Consider the following 21614-nt stretch of genomic DNA (forward strand, 5'->3'; position numbering starts at 1 on the left):
TACAAAAGTATTTTAGCCTTACCATGTCTGTTTATACATATGAGAGTGTAATTAATAACCTCGCATGGTATCTTTTTTTGTGGAATCAGATACCAAAACTTTCATCATATGCCAGTGAGAATTACATTTAGATACTCATTTGTGATTCCAACCTGAGTAACTCCAACTCGAACATCCCTACTGACTGAACTGGTTCCTTTCAGCATATCTCCACTGGCTCGAAGAAATCCTGAACTCCCACGTAGAAACCCTGTTCCTAGTAATTCCAGAACTTCTTCCAAAGTTACTCTGCGAATGTTTTGACGTAAGGCTGCTATGACAAAGAACAAAACAAAACTGTGACTCATATTTTACAGACTAAAATTTAACGCATCATCTTTTTTTTTTTTTTTTTTTGGATGTTGGGGACTAACCCCAGGGCTTTGTGCATACAAAGCACATACTCTACAACTGAGCTACACCTTCAGCCCTATTAATTAATGCCGATCTTGATTTACAAAAGACCTGCATGTTAATAGGAACAAAAATAAACTAAAAACTCAAACATAATGCAAAATTTACAGGACATTCTATACACTAACGTAAACACACACACACACACACACACACACACACACACAATCAAATCAGAATGAGCCCTGAAGAGCCATGTCAAAGATCTCTTAAAGTCAATGCCACTTTAGGATCCTGTTTGACTGTTCACCTTCCTCAATGAAAAAGTTAAAAGTCTCCTAAAATAAGGGAAAACATAAATAAAACTGGTGTACTTCTCTACAAATTAAAATGTTGTTTTGAAAATTCTTCTGAAATATTAAAACCATCAAAATACAATTTCCCCCCCAAAGGCTTTAAAACTTTGAAAGCTGCATAAAGTAACCACCACATTCAATTTAAAAAATTCTCAACTAGCAATACAACTTGTTCCCGCAGTCTCTGAAGAAATCAAAGTTAAATATCACTAAACCTACTCAGTTGGCTTTTAGGCTATAATAACTAAGAGAGTAAGTAGTCAGGGGAGGAATGTTCAAGGTTGCTCTTAGTTTGACACAGCTGAATTTCTCAGTGTGACTATCTATGGAATAGTATCTCCTCTAAGAAAAGAAAAAGTAATAAAACACTTTCCCCCGTTTTATTTGAAAATTAATAGTTGCAAGTTCTGATCTTTGTTACAGACTCAAATCACATAGCGGTAGAGAAATAACCTTTTGTTAATGTTATGAACAAAAATCTACTCCTTAGCCTAAAGAGTAGAAGACCATCTGAGACAAATGAAATCTACTTTGACATTTGGGAGAGAATCAATTAGTGAATAGTATAAAATTCTTGCCTTTGTGGATCATAAATTCTGCTGAGACAATACTTAATAAATGACTAAGTACATTCAACAATGATTTAAACCCATGCATTAGGATATGGCAAATTAGGTTAGAAATACCACCAATAGAGTAAAGTATTATGATATTTAACTAGAGATCCTGGGATAGGATTCACTAAAAGGATGATGTTTGGACACAGTCTGACTGCCGACAAGGAATCAGGGATGAGCATATTTGGAGAAATAGTTTGTACGTAGAAGAAAGAGCTGTGGCAAAAAGGCCCTGCGGTCAGCTGAATGCACAGTGAGTTAGAGGACCAGTGTGGGCGGGGCAGTGAAGGCGGAGCAGGAGACTGGGCAGAGCAGAGGGATCAGGAGAGTGTGAAAGACAGGGCCTTGCAGGTCATAACAGCAGGGATGCAGCTGAAATGAGACACCAGTGGAGGACACTGAGCAGAGGGGAATTAGAAGGCTGTCACTTGCCTTTGTCCTGGAGGCAGACAAAGGCAGAAGTGGGAGACCCCTTAGGAGTGATTAATTCAAGCAAGAGGATCAAGGTGGTTCAGTGAGAGAGTGGATAGAATCTAGATATAGATACATATATTTGAAATATTTTTATTAAGAAAATTCAAAATTACCATGAAAACTGCAAGAATATTAAGTTCCAATATACCTTTCACCTAGACTCATTGCATTTTCCTCATTACTTTCTCACTTTATTATTATTATTATTAATAATAATAATAATAATAATAATAATTATTATTATTATTATTATGGTGCTGGGGATGGAATGCAGGGGTATTCTGCCTCCGGGCTACACCTCCAGCCCTATTTTTTATTCTTTATTTTGAAACTGGATCTCACTGACTTGCAAAGGGCCTCACTAAGTAGCTGAGGCTGTATGGGAGCCACGATCATCCAGTCCCTGCCTCCCAAATGCTGGGATTACAAGAGTGTGCCACCACGCCCAGCTACTTTCTCACTTAAAAAAAAAATTTTTTTTTAAATTTGGTGCACTGTAAATTTGACATCATATTAGGGTAAAGAGTGGCAGACAGACAGGACTTTTGATTGTTTTACAGAAAGACTCTCAACTTGAGTGTGTCTGATATTTTCTTAGGGTTTTGGCAAAGAACTACCAAAATGATACTGTATCTTCCTTAGTACCTAACATTAGAAATCAGTCTGAGCTGCACATGCTTGAAATTCCTGCACTTGGAAGGCGGAGACAGGAGGATTGAGCAGGTTTGAAGCCAGCCATGCTGGCTTAAGAGGCCCTGTTTCCAAAAATAAAAAAAAGTATAAAATAGGTCTGGGAGTGTAGCTGGAGATAGAAGGGCTTCCAGGAACCCCAGCACCACCAAAAAAAAAAAAAAAAAAAAAAGAAAAGAAAAAGAAATCAGTCTGTAACCAATGTAGTCTATGCCTATACATTGGTGATATTAGTGTGAACATTTGAATAAGGTAAGTCTGCCAAATATGTTCACTGTAAAATTATCATTTGAAACCACAATATTTTGTGCCAATATTTTAAGATGCCATAAATAACTTGAATCCCATCAAATTTTTATCCAAGAATCTACTGTAAATCCTGCAAATGTTTATTATTATGATTGCAAAAAAAAAGTCATTTCTAACAACTACTTCCATACTTCTTAGTTGGCATCCACTATTAAAAAAGAGCTTCTCTAGCCGGGCATGGTGGCACACGCTTGTAATCTCAGCACTGGGGAGGCTGAGACAGAAGGATTGCATAGGTTTGAAGCCAGCCTCAGCTACTTAGTGAGGCTCTCAGCAACTTAGTGAGAGCCTATTCCAAATAAAGTATAAAGTAGATCTGGGAGTATAGCCCGGGGGTAGAAAAGCCCGTGTTCCAACCCCCAGTACCACACTCACACCCACAACCCATACCCACAGAGCTTTTCCAGCCACACACACTTGTAATCCCAGTACCTGAGAGGCTGAGACAGGAGGACTGTAGGTTCAGCTACTTAGTGAGGCCCTCTGCAATTTAGTGTGGCCCTTTACAAAAACTTAAGAATAAAAAATAGGGCTGGGAGTGTAGCTTGAAGGCAGAATGCCTCTGAGCTCAATCTTCAGTGCTTTAAAAAAGAAAAAAAAGAGCTTTTCCCTATCTTTCTTTCTTTCTATTTTTTTATTTATATGAGTATGTGCTTACAAAATCCCTTTTTATTTAATAGGTCATAATCCATTTCTGTCCTTTTCTTTTGTGGTACTTGGGATTGAAACTAGGGGCATTCATTCTACCTTTGGGCTAACTTTCCGGCCCTATTTCATTTTCATTTTGAAAAAGGGTCTAAGTTGTTGGTCTTGCTAAGTTGCCGAGGCTGGCCTCAAACCTGTAATTGAATCCTGCCTCAGCCTCTTGAGTACTGGGATTATAGATCTGCACCACCACATCAACTTTTTACTAATTTTTTTTTTTTTTTTTTTTGTGGGTATGGGGATGGAACCCAGGGGCATTCGACCTCTGAGTTACACCCCCTGCCCTAATTTTTTTTTTAATTCTTTATTTTGAAACAGGGTCTCGCTAAATTGTGGACAGCCTCTTAGTAGCTGAGGCTGTCTGCGAACTGCGATCCTCTGGTCTCAGCCTCCCCTAATGCTGGGATTACAAGCATGTGCCACCATGCCCAGCTTCACTATTTATTCTGATGTTAATGCTATCCTGGATTAGTAGTCTCTTTACAACAGAAGCTCCTTACTTTTGGGCATTAGGTGTTCCAGGATTCTCTTTGACTTTCTCTGCTCCAACCCCAGAATTAAACATTCTCCTAGGAGTCCCAATCCTGGGTATGTGTTAAGATATGTAGTAGAACTGGGGTCGTCAGGAGTGGGATCGGAACTTGCAATGCAGCATGTACAGAGAAATAGCACAGAAAATAAAATGCAGATGCTTCCCCTAATTAGCAAGAACTAGGAGGAAAGGGGGTACAGGAGGAGGTCGAGTAGTAGAAAGGGGCCTATTGAAAAGCAATTAAGGTGACCAATCAGAGGGGAGGGGATGAGGAGGATGGAATCTCTTTAAAACTCATGAGGTGCGTAAACAATTATATCAAAGATAATCACCAATTAAGCATGGAATCAAGGGAGGGGGAGGGAATGGGATGGGGATTGGATGAGGGCTTATTGGATGATAGGTGCTTGTATATCCTCTCAAGTCTTGTATTCCAAAGTGATGTATCATTAAAAAAAAAAAAAGATATGTAGTAGAATAGGTGGTGAGCGTGCAAGAGAGAAGCCAAGGGTGACTTCATAAATACTGTCTGAACAACTGGAAGGACAGAGTTGTCACCAACTTTCATGGGCAAGAATACAAGTGAAGCAGGTATATATTTATGTGGGGGAGAAAGAGTTAAAGCACTTAACTGGCAAGTTAATCTGAAACACTGAGTAGACATCGAAATGAGACATCAAATAGCACCTAATTGCATATGAGTCTGGTGTCCAGAAGACTGAGCTAAAGATAGATATCCAGGAATCCCTATGAATATATAGGTGGAAATAAAGCCACGAGATTGAATAAGATCACAATAGAGTAAGCATATGTAGGGAAAGACAGATGACCAACTACTAAGCCATTGGCATTCAATATTTCCAGTAGAAAATAAGAAACCATAAAATAGAATGAAGAGAAATTTCTAGTGAGGAGAAGGGAAAAACAAGTGAGTTTGTAAAAGGGGTTGTAGAAAGCAAGAGAAAAAAAGATACGGAGGAGGAACAACTGAGCTCAGTGTTGCTGCGTGATCAAGTAAGATAGCTGAGAGCTACTCACTGGTTTTAGCAAGACTGAATATAAGAAGATAAGCTCTACAAGGGAAAGGGCATCTGTTTTTTAGTCAATATCATACCTCAGCCGGGCATGGCGGTGCACACTTGTAATCCCAGCATTTGGGAGGCTGAGACAGGAGGATTTTGGTTCAAGGGCAACCTCAGTTCTTTAATGAGACCCTTTTTTAAAAATAAAGAATAATAAAAAAAATAGGGCTGGGGGTGTAGCTTGGAGGTAGAATGTCCCTGGGTTCCATCCCCAGTACCACAAAAACAATAACAAACAAACAAAACAAAACAAAAAACATACCTCAAGTGCTTGGAACAGGCCCTAGCCTAGTATAAATGAGTGCCTTGGTATGATATACTATCTTTGAACATTGTGTTTGAGTTGTTCAAGCTATTGGTGTTTGCTTTCCAAATTATTATGCACTATATTGTTAACTCTTAGTCACCTATGTAAAAAAAGAAAAACTATTATGACATCTAGATCATTTTGTGTGTGGGGGGGTATGGGGATGGAACCCAGGGACATCTGACCTCCAAGCTACACCCCTTGCTCTACTTTTTTTTTTTAAACACGGTCTCATTAAGTTGTGGAGGGCCTCACTAAGTAGCTGAGGCTGTCTGTGAACCATGAACCTCTGGTCTCAGCCTCCTGGATGTTGGGATTGCAAGTGTGCACCACCACACCTGGCTTAGATCATTTTTTAATTGCATGAAAACAACTCAGTTATAACACAAGATAAAACTTTGGGATGTAAAATTAAAGAATTTCTAACAAAAGAGTAGGTCAAAGGTTTTTAGTGTGAGTGAAAGTGATTCTTTACTTTGCTTAGTCTGATTATAAAACTGTTGGTATTAGTTTACTGCTATTCCAAAAGGGCGGATATTTATGTAATTCTACATTTTGATTTTTACTACAATTGTGTAGCACTGTACCTTTACAGAAATGAGCAATTCACATTTTCAAGTGAGTTTAATTAAATGTATCTTTAATTTCAATTTCTTAGATAGTTTGAGATTGTTACCTTTTAGAACTCTTTCTCTAGTTGGGATTCTGTGTGTGTGTGTGTGTGTGTGTGTGTGTGTGTGTGTGTGTGTGTGTTTCTCCTGCACTCCTCTCCTCTCCATAAATAAGAAAATCTTGAAGAGTTGTAAGATTAGAAGAACCATAGTAAAACCAAAATTTTCTTATAAATTTAAGCTTGCAGATCTCAATGGGAGAATTAAAAGGTTGTACAGTTGAATGTTTCTGAATGTCTCCTCCCTTCTCTCTCTCCCTCCCTCTCTCTCTGGTGGTTTTTTGTTTGTTTGTTTGTTTGTTTTTTGTGGTACTGGGGATGGAACCCGGGACATTCTACCTCTGAGTTATACCCACAGCCCAATTTTATTTGTTTATTTATTTATTTTATTGCGGTACTGAGGATAGAACCCAGGGGCATTGCACACCCAGGAGCTACACACCCAGTCTTACTTTTTAGTCTTTTTTTATTTATTTATTTTTATTTATTTATTTATTTATTTATTTATTTATTTATTTATTTATTTTGTGGTGGTGGTACTGGGGTTCCTAGAAGCCCTTCTACCTCCAGGATACACTCCCACAGGCTACACTCCCAAACCTATTTTTTTACTTTTTTTTATGTGGAAACAGGGTCTCCTAAGCCAGCGCGGCTGGCTCCGAACCAGCGCGATCCTCCTGTCTGCCTCCCAAGCGCGGGGATTACAAGCGTGCGCCACCACGCCCGGCTTTTTTTATTTTTTGAATCAGGGTCTCACTGAGTTGCGAAGGGTCTTGCTAAGTAGCTGAGACTGTCCGCAAATGGTGATCTTGAATGCTGAGATTACAAGTGTGTGCCACCACGCCCGGCTTATTGTTTTATTCTGAAATGGACTAAGTTGTTGAGGCTGGCTACAAGCCTGTGATACTCCTGTCTCAGCCTCCCTAGTACTGGAATTACAAGCCTTTGCCACCAGGCCGGGCATCTGCCCTCTCATCTTTAGAAACACTGCTTTAGAAAAAACTAGAATTGAGCTGGGCATGGTGGCATGCGCTTGTAATCTCAGTAATTGAGAGGATGAGATAGAAGAATCCTGGCCAGCCTCAGCTACTTAGTGAGAACCTCCACAACTTAGTTTCAAGATAAAGAATAAAAAAATAGGGCTGGGAATGTGACTCAGAGGTAGAATGCCCCTGGGCTCAATCCCCAGTACTGAAAAAACAAACAAACAAATAAACAAACAAAATTGTAATTTACATAATAATGAAAGACTTATAGAGCAATGCTTATCACACAAATTATATGAAAATACTGTTAAAATGACACTTTGATTTAGGCAAAAAGGTGGAGACTGAGTTTTTGTGTTTCTTAAAACTTCCCAGGTGATGACAGTTTTTCTGGGCTGTGGATATTTGAGGAGCAAGGATCTGCAGAAGAGTTAAATTTTCATTTGTGTGAAGTTGTTTAATCTTTAAAATGAGAAAGTAAGTTTTCAACTATTCATGAGTGCTATATATATATATTCTATAAATATAACCTAGGAAAACTTCCTTGTTTTTAAAACTATCCCATCTCTGCTTATCACCTAGCAGTTTATAAAGAGGGACTGAAAACTAACACAAAATGGAGCTATCTAAAAACAATTAATTTAAAAATATCTGTTAGAAATAATCTATATAATTTACTCCCTTGTGTCAATGTAGAAAATGCAAGGTGAATGTAGTCAGACATGTTCTGATTTTTTTTAAATTTAAGATTTAAGTCTTATCCTTTATTAGGTAGCACAGTTACTTCATATATTTTTAAATGATTGAATAAAGCATACTACACTTCAAGAGTTCTTGTATTTTTTCTCAAATTTTTATTGAAACTGTTTGAGAATAGAATTTTAGTACCTATAGCAATGTTCATGAACTAAAATTGATTCATATGCTACTTCTTTTCAAAAGTTAATAATGAAAAAAGTTAATAATGAGTAGCTATAATTCTACATGTATTTGTTTAAATCAATAGGGAAAAATTACAGAACATATTCTGAAAATAATTACTTTACCTGCTCCTGGATGTTTAGAAATTATAGCTTTAGCCAATATTGTGCCCAATAGTTTTGAAACCGAAATCCGCACATCATAATTTGAACCTTCAAAGGACTTAAAACATAGTGTGGCCACACTGTCCAGGTCTGTACTCCACATAAAGATGGCCTCGTTCTGAAGTTCGAGAAGACACTACTCAAATGGACAAATTAATGAAAAACAAAATATAAATGTCAAGCTCAGATCTATATAAGTTGTAGAAATGCTAAGGGTCTAACCAAAATAACACACAAATCCAAAGTGTCTATATAATGGTTATAAAAATAGCAAATGAATATTTATTAAATGTCATAAAGATTAAACTGTATCAGGCCACAAAAGATGGGAGGAGGACCCACATTTTTTTTTTTTTTTTTGGTGGTACTGGGGGTGGAACCCAGAGGCTTTCTACCTCTGGGCTATACTCCCAGACCTATTTTATATTTTATTTGGAAACAGGGTCTCACTAAGTAGCTGAGGCTGGCTTCGAACCTGGGCGATCCTCCTGTCTCACCCTCCCAAGCGTGGGGATTACAAGCATGCGCCACCACGCCCGGCTAGGAGGACCCACTTCTAACTCAGTAAGCAACGAAAAATGCCTTTAGAATCAGTCCACTGGCTCTAAGTAACTGTGAGAATAAATCCAACATAAAAAGCAACTTTTCTTCCTAATCAACTATGTTAAGAAAGCATGAGTAAAAGCAAAAATAAAATCACTTTGAAACAACATAAACCTTTGATATAAATTTTCTTTACACATGTATGGAAAGGAAGCAGAGTAAGGTAGAAAGCATACTTAGTAGTGTAGCAAGTTATACTTTCCACTCTCAGAAGATATGTTACTAAGTACTTGAACCTGAGAAATTCATTTAACCCTCTGGGTCTTAGTATCAAGGCTATGGCTCTAATATCTTTTTCTTAAATTGGTGGAACTGGGGGTGGAACCCAGAGGCTTTCTACCTCCAGGCTACACTCCCAGACCTATTTTCTATTTTATTTGGAAACAGGGTCTCACTAAATTGCTAAGAGCCTCACTAAGGAGCTGACACTGGCTTCGAACCTGTGCGATCCTCCTTTCTCAGCCTCCCAAGTGCGGGGATTACAAGCATGTGCCACCACACCTGGCTTGGCTCTAATATCTTGTAACTGTTAACTAATGCTTTCACAGAGAGAATCTGTTATAATTTTCTTTATATACATTTTTAGAAAATTGGCTATGGATCATTTTACCTTTGCAGCAGCACAACGAACAGCCATGGACCTGTCTGTTAAGCAGGATCTAGCAGCTTTATAAACATCTCGGTGGCAAGGTGTTGCAGCAGCTCCAAGTCCATTCAGTATATTTTGCAGACTCAGCATAATTTCATAGCGACCCTGAGACTACCAAAAAAAAAAAAAAAAAAAAAAATATATATATATATATATATATATATATATATAGAGAGAGAGAGAGAGAGAGAGAGAGAGAGAGAGAGAAGAAAAAGAAATCCCCCTGTAAAGAACAGCATTAAGCACTGATATTTATGTGACAGAAAAATACATTAGTGAACCCACTTATTCTAGTTACTATTTGAAAAGTGTTACTTGTACACATTACATTTCAATTCAATTCACTGGGTTAATGGGACAATTAAATGGAATTATATGAAAAGTACCTACCACAAATCCTGTATGTCATTAAGCATTGGACAAATGGCTAGTAAAATATGAAGTAATACAGTAAAAAATGCATGGTCTACTCCCTAAAAGCTACATAACCCTGGGCAAAATCTGTTTGATTATGTGTAAAACAGAGGTAATAGTATTTGCCTCACAGACTGTTGTAATGAGCAAGTGAGTTACTATCTGTAAAGTGCTTGGAACAGTGACAGGCATTGAGCAAATGCTCTAAAGAATTGACAGCTATTAATATGCTGTTATCATTCACTAGTTGGGAGCTCTAAGAAGTTAGAATTTAAGAGACCTAAGTTTGATGGGCTTGGTGGCACATGCCTATAATCACAGTACTCAGGAAGCTGAAACAGGAAGATTGCAGGTTGGAGGACAGCCTCAGCAAGTAGGAAGATTCTCATCAACCTAGCAAAACCCTGTTTCAAGATAAAAATAAAATAAGGCTGGGGGTGTAGCGTGGAGTAGAATGCCCCTGGGTTCAATCCCAATATCATAAACACTCACATACAAAAAAAGACCCAAGTTTGAACTTTAACTCTTGGTAGCTATGTTACTTTAAATTGTTCTTATTATTTCCTCTCTAGAAAATGAGGTAAAATAACCTCACAAAGCAAGTGGGAGAAATAAATAAGTTCCTGTGGATAAACATTCATCACACAGATGGCAAAGAGTAAACAGTTAAGAAACAGAAGTTACTTATTAATGTTCTACCAAATGCCCAAAATTATATTTAAAGGTGCAAAGTTAACCCTACATATTATGAATCATAGATTTAAAATTTTAATATCTAAACATACAAACACTTTAATTTCAAAACTAGTAAAGCTACAATTGTTGCTGCACATGGTGGCACATGCTTACACTCCTAGTATTTGGAAAGCTGAGACAAGAGAATCAGGTTAGAAGCTAGACTTGACAACTTAAAATCCTGTTTCAAAATAAATAATAATAAAAAGAGCCAAGAATGTAGCTTGGAGTAGAATCCTCCTGAGTTCAATTTCTAGTACCAAAAAAATACCCAAAACAAAGAAAGAAACAGACAAAAATATACTTGTCAAGAGATTACAGTATACTGGAAATTAAATAAAGTGTCTCAAACATAGTGAGTCAGGCATGGCGATGCATGCTTCTAATCCCAGTACTTGGGAACCTGAGACAGGAGATTGCAGATTTGAGGACAACCTCAGGAAGTAATGACACTCTCCTCAGCCTAGAGAGACTCTGTTTCAGAATAAAAATAAAATAGGACTGAGTGTGTAGCTCTGAGGTAGAATGCCCCAGGACTCAATCTCCAGTACCACATACACATAAAAAATAAAAAAAATAACAAGGGTGTTTCAGAGTAGTAAATGATAAAAACAGATCAATGAAGATAAAGTTAAGAACATGCTCCCCTGGCAGTTAAAAGGCCATCTAAACTCTAAGGTACATCTTCAATGTTTTCCCTCTTACACTCCTTCCTTCCTTCTGATGCTAGATAATAATCCACTCACCAGGTATATAGCAGTTATCAAATATCCAAGTTCCTGGTGACAAGCACTTGCTCTGGCACTCGTAAATAATATCAAATGGAAAGGTGAATGAGAGGAAGAAAGATGGGTCTGTCAATGGAAACCCCCCCCCATTTGGATTTATATGAATTCATAAAATTCTACTGTATTATGGTTTTTCTAGCAAGAATTTGATATACAGGGTACATAATGTATAGCATCTACAAATGTTTAATTCATAAAAATAGATACCTATGTATGTTTATAATAATATAATAAAAGCTATTTTATTATTCAAGAAAGCATAAAACCTATAAAATGCTACTATGTTATTCTTTGGTTGAACTTAGTTACTTACTTCTGCACTCTTCATAGCTTTAAGAATATTCCCCACTGTGTCAGTAAAGGTATTAACCAGTATTCTACCCAACTTCTTGTACAAGGAACCCAAACATACCACTGCAGCACTGAAACAACAATTAAATTAGAAATTAGTCATGTCTAAAAAGAGGAATAAAAGATCTTAAAATATGTAAAGGTGAGTATTATAAAAATGTTCTCCATTTTGTTAGTTTTCACTTTTTTTCTTCTTTTTTTGTGGGTCTGAGGATGGAACCCAGGGGCATTCAACCTCTGAGCTACACCACAGCCCTATTTTTTATTCTTTTTTTTTTTTTTTTTTTTTTTGGTGGTACTGGGGTTCCTGGAAACCCTTCTACCTCCGGGCTACACTCCCAGACACCTATTTTTTATATTTTTATTTGGAAAAAGGGTCTCTTAAGCTAGCAAGGCTGGCTTCGAACCTGCACGATTCTCCTGTCTCTGCCTCCCAAGTGTGGGGATTACAAGCGTGTACCACCAAGCCCGGCCTTTTTTTTTTTTTTTTTTTTTTTTTTGCGGTAGTGGGGATGGAACCCAGGGGCCTTCTACCTCTGGGCTACACTCCAAGACCTATTTTATATTTTATTTGGAAACAGGGTCTCTTAAGCCAGCTGAGGCTGCCTTTGAACCTGCGTGATCCTCCTGTGTCAGCCTCCCAAGCGCAGGGATTACAAGCGTGCACCACCACGCCCGGCTTCTTATTCTTTATTTTCAAACAGGGTCTCACTGAGTTCCAAAAGGCCTCACTAAGTAGCTGAAGCTGTCTGCAAACCACAATCCTCCTTGTAGTAGCCTCCCAAATGCTAAGATTACAAGTGTGCTCACCATGCCCGGCTTTAGATTTACTCTCTTGGGAATACATTTTGAAACACAAATGTTTTCAATTATGATAAAGTATCATTGGATATTTTCTTTTGTCAATGGTGTTTATGGTGTTGTAGCTAAGAAACTCTAATCCAAACCACAAAGATTTTTTTCTTTTTTAGTACTGAGGATGGGCATTCTACCTCCAAGCTACCCACCCAGCCCTATTTTCCATTCCTTATTTTGAAACAGCCTCTCACTGAGTTGCAAAGGGCCTCACTAAGTAGCTGAGGCTGTCTGCCAACCTTGATCTTCCTGTTTCAGCCTCCCAAATGCTGGGATTACAAGCATGTGCCACCATGCCCAGCTAGCACAAAGATTTAGTATATGTTTTTCTAAAAGTTTTATAATGCTGGGCGTGGTGGCGCAAGCTTGTAATTCCAGTACTTGGGAGGCTGAGACAGGAGGATGGTTCACAGCCAGCCTCAGCTACTTGTGAGGCCCTCTGCAACTTAGTAAGACCCGGTTTCAAAATAATAAATAATAAAAAAAATAGAGCTGGGGGTATAACTCAAAGGTATTAGAATGCCCCTGGGTTTAATCTCCAGTACTGCAAAAAAAAAAAAAAAAAAAAAGTTTTATAATTTCAGATAGTATATTTAGATTTAAGATTCATGTTGAGCTAATTTTGTGTACATAGTGTGGTGGAAGAATCCAGCTTCACTCTTTTATATGTGGATATCCAGTTGCCCTACCATCATTTGTTGATAATAAAATTTTGTATAGTAAGACCTTTGATAGTATCTCAATAAGCCAGGTATGGTGGTGAATGCCTCTAATCCCAATACTTGGGAGGCTAAGACACACGAATTGCAGGTTCAAGGGCAGCCTTAGCAACTCAGGAAGACCCTGTTTCAAAATAAAAAATAAAAAAGGCTGGTGGTGAAGCTCAGAGGTAGAATACCCCTGGTTCAACCTCCAGTACTGAAAAAAAAATTCATAAGGCATGATAGGTGAATATGAAGTAATTATACTTCCAATAACAAGAATTTTAAATGGACACATCAGTGCCAGGCGTGGTAGTACAATATTGTTAATCACAGTACTTGGGAAGCCAAGACAGGAGGATGAGTAATGCCCTTTGCAACTTAGGGATACCTTGTCTCAATATAAAAAATAAAAAACAGAGCTGGGGTGGTAGCTTGGAGATAGAATGGCCCTGGGTTAAATCCCCAACACCACAAAATAGACAGACAGACAGACAGACACATCAATGTTCAATTAATCTAAATTTCAGCCCCCAAGTTCTACACTACAAAATAAAATTTGTGGTTCTGGGGCTAGAGCCCAGGGAGGGGCCTTCTACCCCCAGTCCTATCTTTTAACTCTTTCTTTGAAACAGGGTCTCACTAAGTTGCAGAGGGCCTCACTATGTTGCTGAAGCTAGCCGTGAACCTGCAATCCTGTCTTAGCTACTCCCAAGTACTGGGATTACAAGCATGCGCCACCATGCCTGGCTCTACAAAATATTTTAATGGAAAACATATTAGATAATCAAAGGACTTAAATATAAAAGAAAAACAAAAAAATGTCTTAGTTTGAAATTCACAAGCTTTATAATATATTCTATTGTAAGCTAAAAATTAGAATAGCAACTATTTCTACAGAATTATTGTGAAATCATATATGGTTCACTGCCTTCTCTAAAATAACAGTTAATAAGATAAACTAGATCCTATGGAAAAAGAAACTAAGCTGTTCTTAGGATCTCAGAAGAGTATTTTTAAATTTATTATCAATTTTTATTACTAAGACCTAAAAACTAAAAGAATATCCAAATTCTGAAGAATGTAAAATATTTTCTTAAATAGTCAAGCACTAAAATTTTAGAAATGCTTTGAATCTCAAACCTAAATTTCAAAAATGTCTAAAATATTTTTAAAGGATTTTCTCAAGACAGTAATAAAATGTTAAAAATTTTAAAGAGTTAGTTGGGAGTGGTGGGACACACTTGTAATCCCTGTGCTTGGGAGGCTGAGACAGGAGGATCATACAGGTTCAAAGCCAGCCTCAGCTACTTAGTGAGGCCCTCAGCAACTTAGTGAGACCCTGTTTCCAAATAAAGTATAAAATAGGTCTGGGGATATAGCCTGGAGATAGAAAAGCCCCTTGGTTCCACCCCCAGTACCACTAAAAAAATAAAAAAGAGTTAAACTGAATTTGTATTTGGTTTCAAAATAATTGCTGAGTAGCTTGAGGACTTTGTATAAAAATCACACAATTCAGAAGCAATATTTTGTTTTCTGCTCAGTTTTAATGTTTAACTTACAGTTTGGTGGGAAGATAACTTGGAGAATCATCTTTGCTACGAATAAGATCATTACATTTATTGATTGTCTCATAAACAGAGAAGGTGTCTCCAATACTGTAAAGTATGGCTAGATTCTTAGCGAGGAGTTTGCGAGTAGGAGGCCCTGGGGAGCTGTTCAACAAAGATAGTAGCTGATCAACAAGAGTCTTCTGTTTTTCCCTTACATCATTCTGGAAAAAGAGGTAATAAAAAAAAAAAAAGATTTAAAGTCAACATACATGCAATCTTCTAATTTAATTTTTCTTTCATATATTTAAGAACTAACTAAAAAGACTCTAGAAAAATACAGAATTAATTTTAATAAAAGTTAGAGGGCTGGGCGTAATTTGTTGCCTTGGTAGGTATACCTCCAAAATAAGATAAACCACACTATGGCAGTCTCTCTTATAAAAGACAAGGGCTCTATTTCTTTTAAATCTTTCTTTATATAATTGAGTCGGGCATGGTAGCACACGCTTGTAATCCCAGCATTTGGGGAGGCTGAGACCAGAGGATCACGGTTGGCAGACAGCCTCAGCTACTTAGTGAGGCCCTCTGCAACTTGGTGAGACCCTGTTTCAAAATAAAAATTAAAAAAAAAAAAATAGGGCAGGGGGTGTAGCTTGGAGGGCAAATGCCCCTGGGTTCCATCCCCAAGACCCGCAAATAAAATAAAAATTAAAAAATAAAAACAAGCTGGACATGGTGGCGCATGCTTGTAATTCCAGTACTTGGGAGGCAAAGACAGGAGGATCGCACAGGTTCGAAGCCAGCCTCAGCTACTTAGTGAGACCCTGTTTCCAAATAAGGTATAAAATAGGTCTGAGAGTGTACCCTGAGGTAGAAAGCCCCTGAGTTCCATCCCAGTACCCCCCCCACACACAAAATAAATAAAATAAAAACAAAATAGCCGGGCGTGGTGGCGCACGCTTGTAATCCCCGCGCTTGGGAGGCAGAGACAGGAGGATCGCGCAGGTTCGAAGCCAGCCGCGCGCTGGCTTAGGAGACCCTGTTTCCAAAATGAAAATGTAAAAATAGGTCTGGGAGTGTAGCCCAGAGGTAGAAGGGCTTCCAGGAACCCCAGTACCACACACACACACACACACACAAAAATAATAAATAAATAAATAAATAAATTTTATATATTTGAAAGAAAAATCTGTATGATTATCGAGACCTTCTTAGTTTTTATGAATCCTACGTCCCCATATATATCTGCATAAATAAAGCAGTAAACTGTAATCCACTGGAGAAAAATGTTAATAACTGATAAATGTTTTCTTTTCTTGTACCTATTTAATGAGATTTTCAGAGGGAATGTTTATCTAGTGGCTTTTCAATTCAGTCTCCTTACACTACTCATACCTTTTTAAAGTGAAACTCCCTATTTATAAAGTACTACACTGTTTATATACATGGAAAAAGATAAGATTTATAAAATAATGAAAATGAGACTAATACAATGTGGATGTAGTTAAGTATTATAAGTATTTTACAAATAATATCAAATATATTGGCTAATCTCTCTCTGTTTGAATAGATCAAACTACTTATAACATTAAAATGCCAATTTGGAAGAAGGCAAAATATATTTTATCATTATATCTTAATAAAGTTTAACTTCTTAGCGCTAATCTACTTTAGTCTGGACAGAACAAAAAATCAAACCAAAGTACGTTAACATTATCTGGCACCTAAGAAGCAACAACTCCTAAACCCCCATCTTTTATCATTTTACCCACCCGACTGGTTGCTACCAAAAGCTTCTCCAGGTATCTCAACCATTCAAAAATAAATTCGGCCTTCTGAACTTCGCCTAGTTGATTGTATGCTTCTTCATTCAGCAGTAAACTATGAGCTAATTCCATTCCTTGCTGCAAATTCTCCTAGATGGTCAAGATTCTTCTCATTAAACTTCAGTCAATATACCTAAGGACAAAAATCTGCAATAGAGAAAAAATATTTTTAAAGGAAACAAAAAAGGTAAATTTTTAAAGAATTTCTTTTAAAAGGAAATCTTCCATTGAAAAGCAAAAGCATATATATATATCTTTCACAACTACTCTAGAATGAATCTGGAAAAATTCCAATAATAAGTTCTTTTTTTTTTTCGTGGTACTGGGAATGGAACCGAGGGGCCTTCTACCTTCAGGCTACACTCCCACGCCTATTTTTTTTATATTTTATTTGGAAACAGGGCTCTTAAACCAGCTGAGGCTGACTTTGAACCTGTGTGATCCTCCTGTCTCAGCCTCCCAAGCGCTGGGATTACAAGTGTGCACCATCACGCCCAGCTCCAATAATAAATTATGATTAACATGGACACAAAATCTACCTTCATAAATTATTATTGCTACTGTTGTTATTAATTTTGGTGATACTAGGGATTGAACTCAGGGCATTCTACCATTGACTTATACCCCAGCCCTTTTTCAATCTTTTTTTTTTTTTCCCTGGCACTGGGGATTGAAGCCTAGGGCTTTCTACCTCTGAGCTACACCCCCAGCCCTATTTTTTTTTTTTTATTGTGGAAGGCCTCACTAAATAGCTGAATCTGAAAGCCAGGTGTGGTGCCGCACACTTGTAATCCTAGCATTCGGGAGGCTGAGACCAGAGGATGGTGGTTCGCGGACAGCCTCAGCTACTTAGTGAGGACCTTTGCAACTCAGTGAGACCTGGTTTCAAAATAAAGAATAAAAAATAGGGCAGGGGGGTGTAGCTCGGAGGTCGAATGCCCCTGGGTTCCATCCCCAGACCCACAAAAAAAAAAAAAAATACTTGGGAACAGTGGTGCAAGCTTGTGGTCCAGGTACTCAAGAGGCTATGGCAGGAGGATGGTTTGCACAGGGAGAGCAGATCAGTTTCCATTTAGCATGCCTTCGTTCCATTATTTCTCAATTTCTATGGCAAATAATGGAAATAATTATTTTAAGGAGTTTTATATAACTTTGATGAATTATCTTATTTAAGTTTTCAATTCCTATTCTTTGTCTTACTTGTGTCCTCTGCCTTGGGCCAATATTCTAGTTTCTAGGACACAATCCCACCCCACAATCACTGTCTTCTCAAATCTGTTCTTTAGTGAGCTGGGTAGTCCCTTCCCAATCAAACCTGTCCATCCAATACCACCCCTGACCCTGCATGGAGGGTCCTTTAAAAAAAAAAAAAAACCAAACTTAGATTATTTTCAGAAATAATGTCATTTTTATGGAACAAGGAACAATACAAAACAATGCTGCCAAGAAATTCCCTTTTACAGAGACAAAATGAATTCTAGTTTCTTGTGTAAAAAAGTCTTCTTTTCCTTTCGTATCAAAACAAACACATAAAAAAATTCAGTTCAGGATAAGGCTAGATAAATAATTTCTGGGGAAAAAAACCCATTAAGTATACAGAAGATGAAAAGCAAGTTTGCACTCAATTATCTATGATTGCTTAGGGGAAAAAATTAACTTAGCAATACAAGGAAACTTTCTGTAACCACCAGTGCAAATGAAAATACTAACTTAGGAATCAAATTACCCATTCTAGAGGTCGTTAGTATTGCTGAAGAGACATTTCCCCCCTCAGACAGCAGCAATATTGTAGTGTAAAATGATCTATCAAGTAGCAATATAGCTAACACAATGTGATAATAAATAATTCAGCAAAAAGCTTGAGATCATAAGCAGGGCATAAAGTTATCTCTAATGCCCTCTACACAGTCCTCAAATAAACTGCTCCTACAGGAAGCAGGCAGTTCATATTGGTAATCTCACTTCTAAAGCCCCAAGTCTACGATGCACCTGAGATCGCCACACACGTCCTATGGGTATACTAAGCAAATGCATTTCACAAATAACATGTGCGCATGCTCTTCCTTGACGTCTCACTTTAGGAAGATGGATTTGAATGCAGTCAGTGTTACCTGCTGTAAGTTTTAATATAAACACAATCCTGCAAACACCCAAGGAATGCTTATTTTCCCAATATTTCTCCCCCATCCCCCGTACTGGGGACTGAACTTGAGGGAATTCTACCTTCAAATTACACCCCTAGTTCTTTTCATATTCTTTTTTATTTTGAAACAGTGTCTTGCTAAGTTGCTAAGAGTCTCATTAAATTGCTAAACCTGGTGTGAAACCCGCGATCCTACTGTCTCAGACTCTGCGATCCTACTGTCTCAGACTCTAAAGTAACTGGGATTACAGGTGTGTGCCACTATGCCTAGCCAATGTCTCTTTTTTCCATTTTTTATGTTTCTATAAAGATTATAATGTGATCAATCTACCAAAACATATAGAGCAATATACTTACATGTTTTTCATAGTATATTTAATGACTACTTGAAAAAATGATTTCATAAAATAGCTATTGCTCCAACTGTAAGGCTAGGCTGTGTGTGTGTGTGTGTGTGTGTGTGTGTGTGTGTGTGTGTGTGTAGTACTGGGGATGGAACCCAGGGGCTTTCTACCTACAGATTACATTCCCAGACCTATTTTATATTTTTTATTTGGAAACAGGGCTCACTAAGTTGCTGAAAGCCTCACTAAGTAGTTGAAGCTGGCTTCGAACCTGAGTGATCCTCCTGTCTCAAGTAGCACATGGTAGCACAAACATGTGCTACCATGCCTGGCTTCAAAGCTAGCCATTTTTAAGAGCAGTCGCCGGGCGTGGTGGCACACGCTTGTAATCCCAGCATTTGGGAGGCTGAGACCAGAGGATCGTGGTTTGCGGACAGCCTCAGCTACTTAGTGAGGCCCTCTGCAACTTAGTAAGACCTGGTTTCAAAATAAAGAATAAAAAAAACTAGGGCATGGGGTGTAGCTCGGAGGTCAAATGCCTCTGTGTTCCATCCCCAGACCCGCAAAAAAAAAAAAAAAAAAAAATTAAGAGCAGTCACTTATTTGCTGATCTTATACTGTGATCTAGAAACTACTTTAAATTACATTGAGCTGGGCTTAGACAGGAGGATCAGTTACTTAGTTGGGGCCCTTTGCAACTCAGTGAGCCCCTGTTTCAAAATAAAGAATAAAAAAAATAGGGCTGTGGGTATAGCTCGGAGATACAATGCCCCAGGGTTCCATCCCCACTACCACAAAATAAATAATAAATATAAGTAAGTAATTTTAAAATCTAGAACTGTCTATGAGTTAGCCCTTTTTGTTAGCCCTCTTATAAATAGGAAACTTGAGGCAGAGAATAGCCCTGTAGCTTTCCTAAGGCCTTACATTTAAGCCATCTGACTACAGATTTAATGACACTACTCTTTCATCAGTTAACCCCCTGAAACATCCAGGAGTCCATGCACTTTTATAAAGCTTAGAACTTATAATCGTGGTATATTATGCAACATCAGATTACTGCATTATTCCCCAAACACAGATCAGGTTCCGCATTTTAGTAAGGGTGGGAAACCTCATATTAAAAAAAGTGAGAGCCGAGCGTGGTGGCGCACGCCTGTAATCCCAGCATTTGGGAGGCTGAGACTGGAGGATCGGGGTTCGTGGACAGCCTCAGCTACTTAGTGAGGCCCTCTGCAACTCAGTGAGACCGTTTCAAAATAAAGAATAAAAAATAGGGCAGAGGGTATAGCTCGGAGGTAGACTGCCCCTGGGTTCCATCCCCAGAACCCCCCCCCCAAAAAAAAATTAAAAAAACAAAGTGAGAAAGCTGGGTGTAGTGGTACACATCTCTAATCCCAGTATTTGGGAGGCTGAGACAGAAGGGTCACAGGTCACAGCCAGTCTCAGCCACTTAGTGAAGCTCTCTGCAATTTTAGTGAGACCCTGTTTCAAAATTTAAAAAATAAAATAAAATAGGGCTGGGGGTAAGCTCAAAGGTAGAATTCTCCTGGGTTCAATCCCCTGTATATCACACACACACACACACACACACACACACACACACACACACACACGAAAAAGAAAAGAAAAAATGAGTTAGAGATATTTACTTATAAGATTTCTGAGGAGCCAGGCATAGTGGCACACGCTTATAATCCCAGCATTTGAGAGGCTGAAACAGGAGGATCATGGTTCAAGGCCAGCCTCAGCTACTTAGTGAGGCCCTCTGCAACTCAGTGAGACCCTGTTTCAAATTAAAGAATAAAAAATAGGGCTGGGGGTGTAGCTTGTAGGTAACATGCCCCTGGGTTCTATCCCCAGTACCCTCCCAAATAAAAGATTTCTGAGGGCATTTAATAAGGTTAATGTGTATTTTGACTCTCCATGAATGCAATATAGTATTAAGTATTAGTTAAAATATCGTCAGCACAGTATTAACTTCTAGACTTAAGTTGCTCCAAGGAGAAATGTTAATGTGTCACTTATTCTTAGGGTCACTTATTCTGTTTTTTTTTTTTTTTTTGCGGGTCTGGGGATGGAACCCAGGGGCATTCGACATCCGAGCTACACCCCCTGTCCTGTTTTTTATTCTTTATTTTGAAACAGGGTCTCACTGAGTTGCAAAGGGCCTAAGTAGCTGAGGCTGTCTACAAACCACAATTCTCCTGTCTCAGCCTCCCAAATGCTGGGATTACAAGTGTGGAGGGAGAGAGGGAGAGGGAGAGGGAGTGTGCGTGCACACACATGCAAGTGCACAATTAAATTAAGCTGAGTGCAGTTGCACTCTCTGTTACCCTAGCCTCTCTGGAGACTCAAGTAGGCCAATTACCAGAATTCAAGGTTAGCATGTAGGCAATTAGTGCAAATACCTCCAACAATCTCAAAGAAAGACATAGGCTGTTGA

General features: G+C 38.3%; 1 protein-coding gene across 2 annotated transcripts in view; it reads right to left on the reverse strand.

The window, feature by feature from the left end:
• Positions 1-16753, reverse strand: part of HEATR5A (HEAT repeat containing 5A) — a gene marked incomplete at both ends in the record, with an annotated part of 101021 nt that extends 84268 nt beyond the window's left edge. Inside the window, 6 exons of one of the 2 annotated variants that reach the window (XM_080706842.1) lie at positions 153-310; positions 8168-8342; positions 9420-9569; positions 11709-11817; positions 14865-15076; positions 16628-16753. In XM_080706842.1, the coding sequence (XP_080562968.1) occupies positions 153-310; positions 8168-8342; positions 9420-9569; positions 11709-11817; positions 14865-15076; positions 16628-16753 (930 nt within the window). Of the gene's footprint in view, positions 1-152; positions 314-8167; positions 8343-9419; positions 9570-11708; positions 11818-14864; positions 15077-16627 lie in introns of both variants that reach the window. The other variant, XM_080706841.1, reaches the window with a different exon arrangement.
• Positions 16754-21614: the final 4861 nt, after the last annotated feature.

This window comes from Muscardinus avellanarius, assembly GCF_963383645.1.
Source record: "Muscardinus avellanarius genome assembly, chromosome: 12".
NCBI lineage: Eukaryota > Metazoa > Chordata > Mammalia > Rodentia > Gliridae > Muscardinus > Muscardinus avellanarius.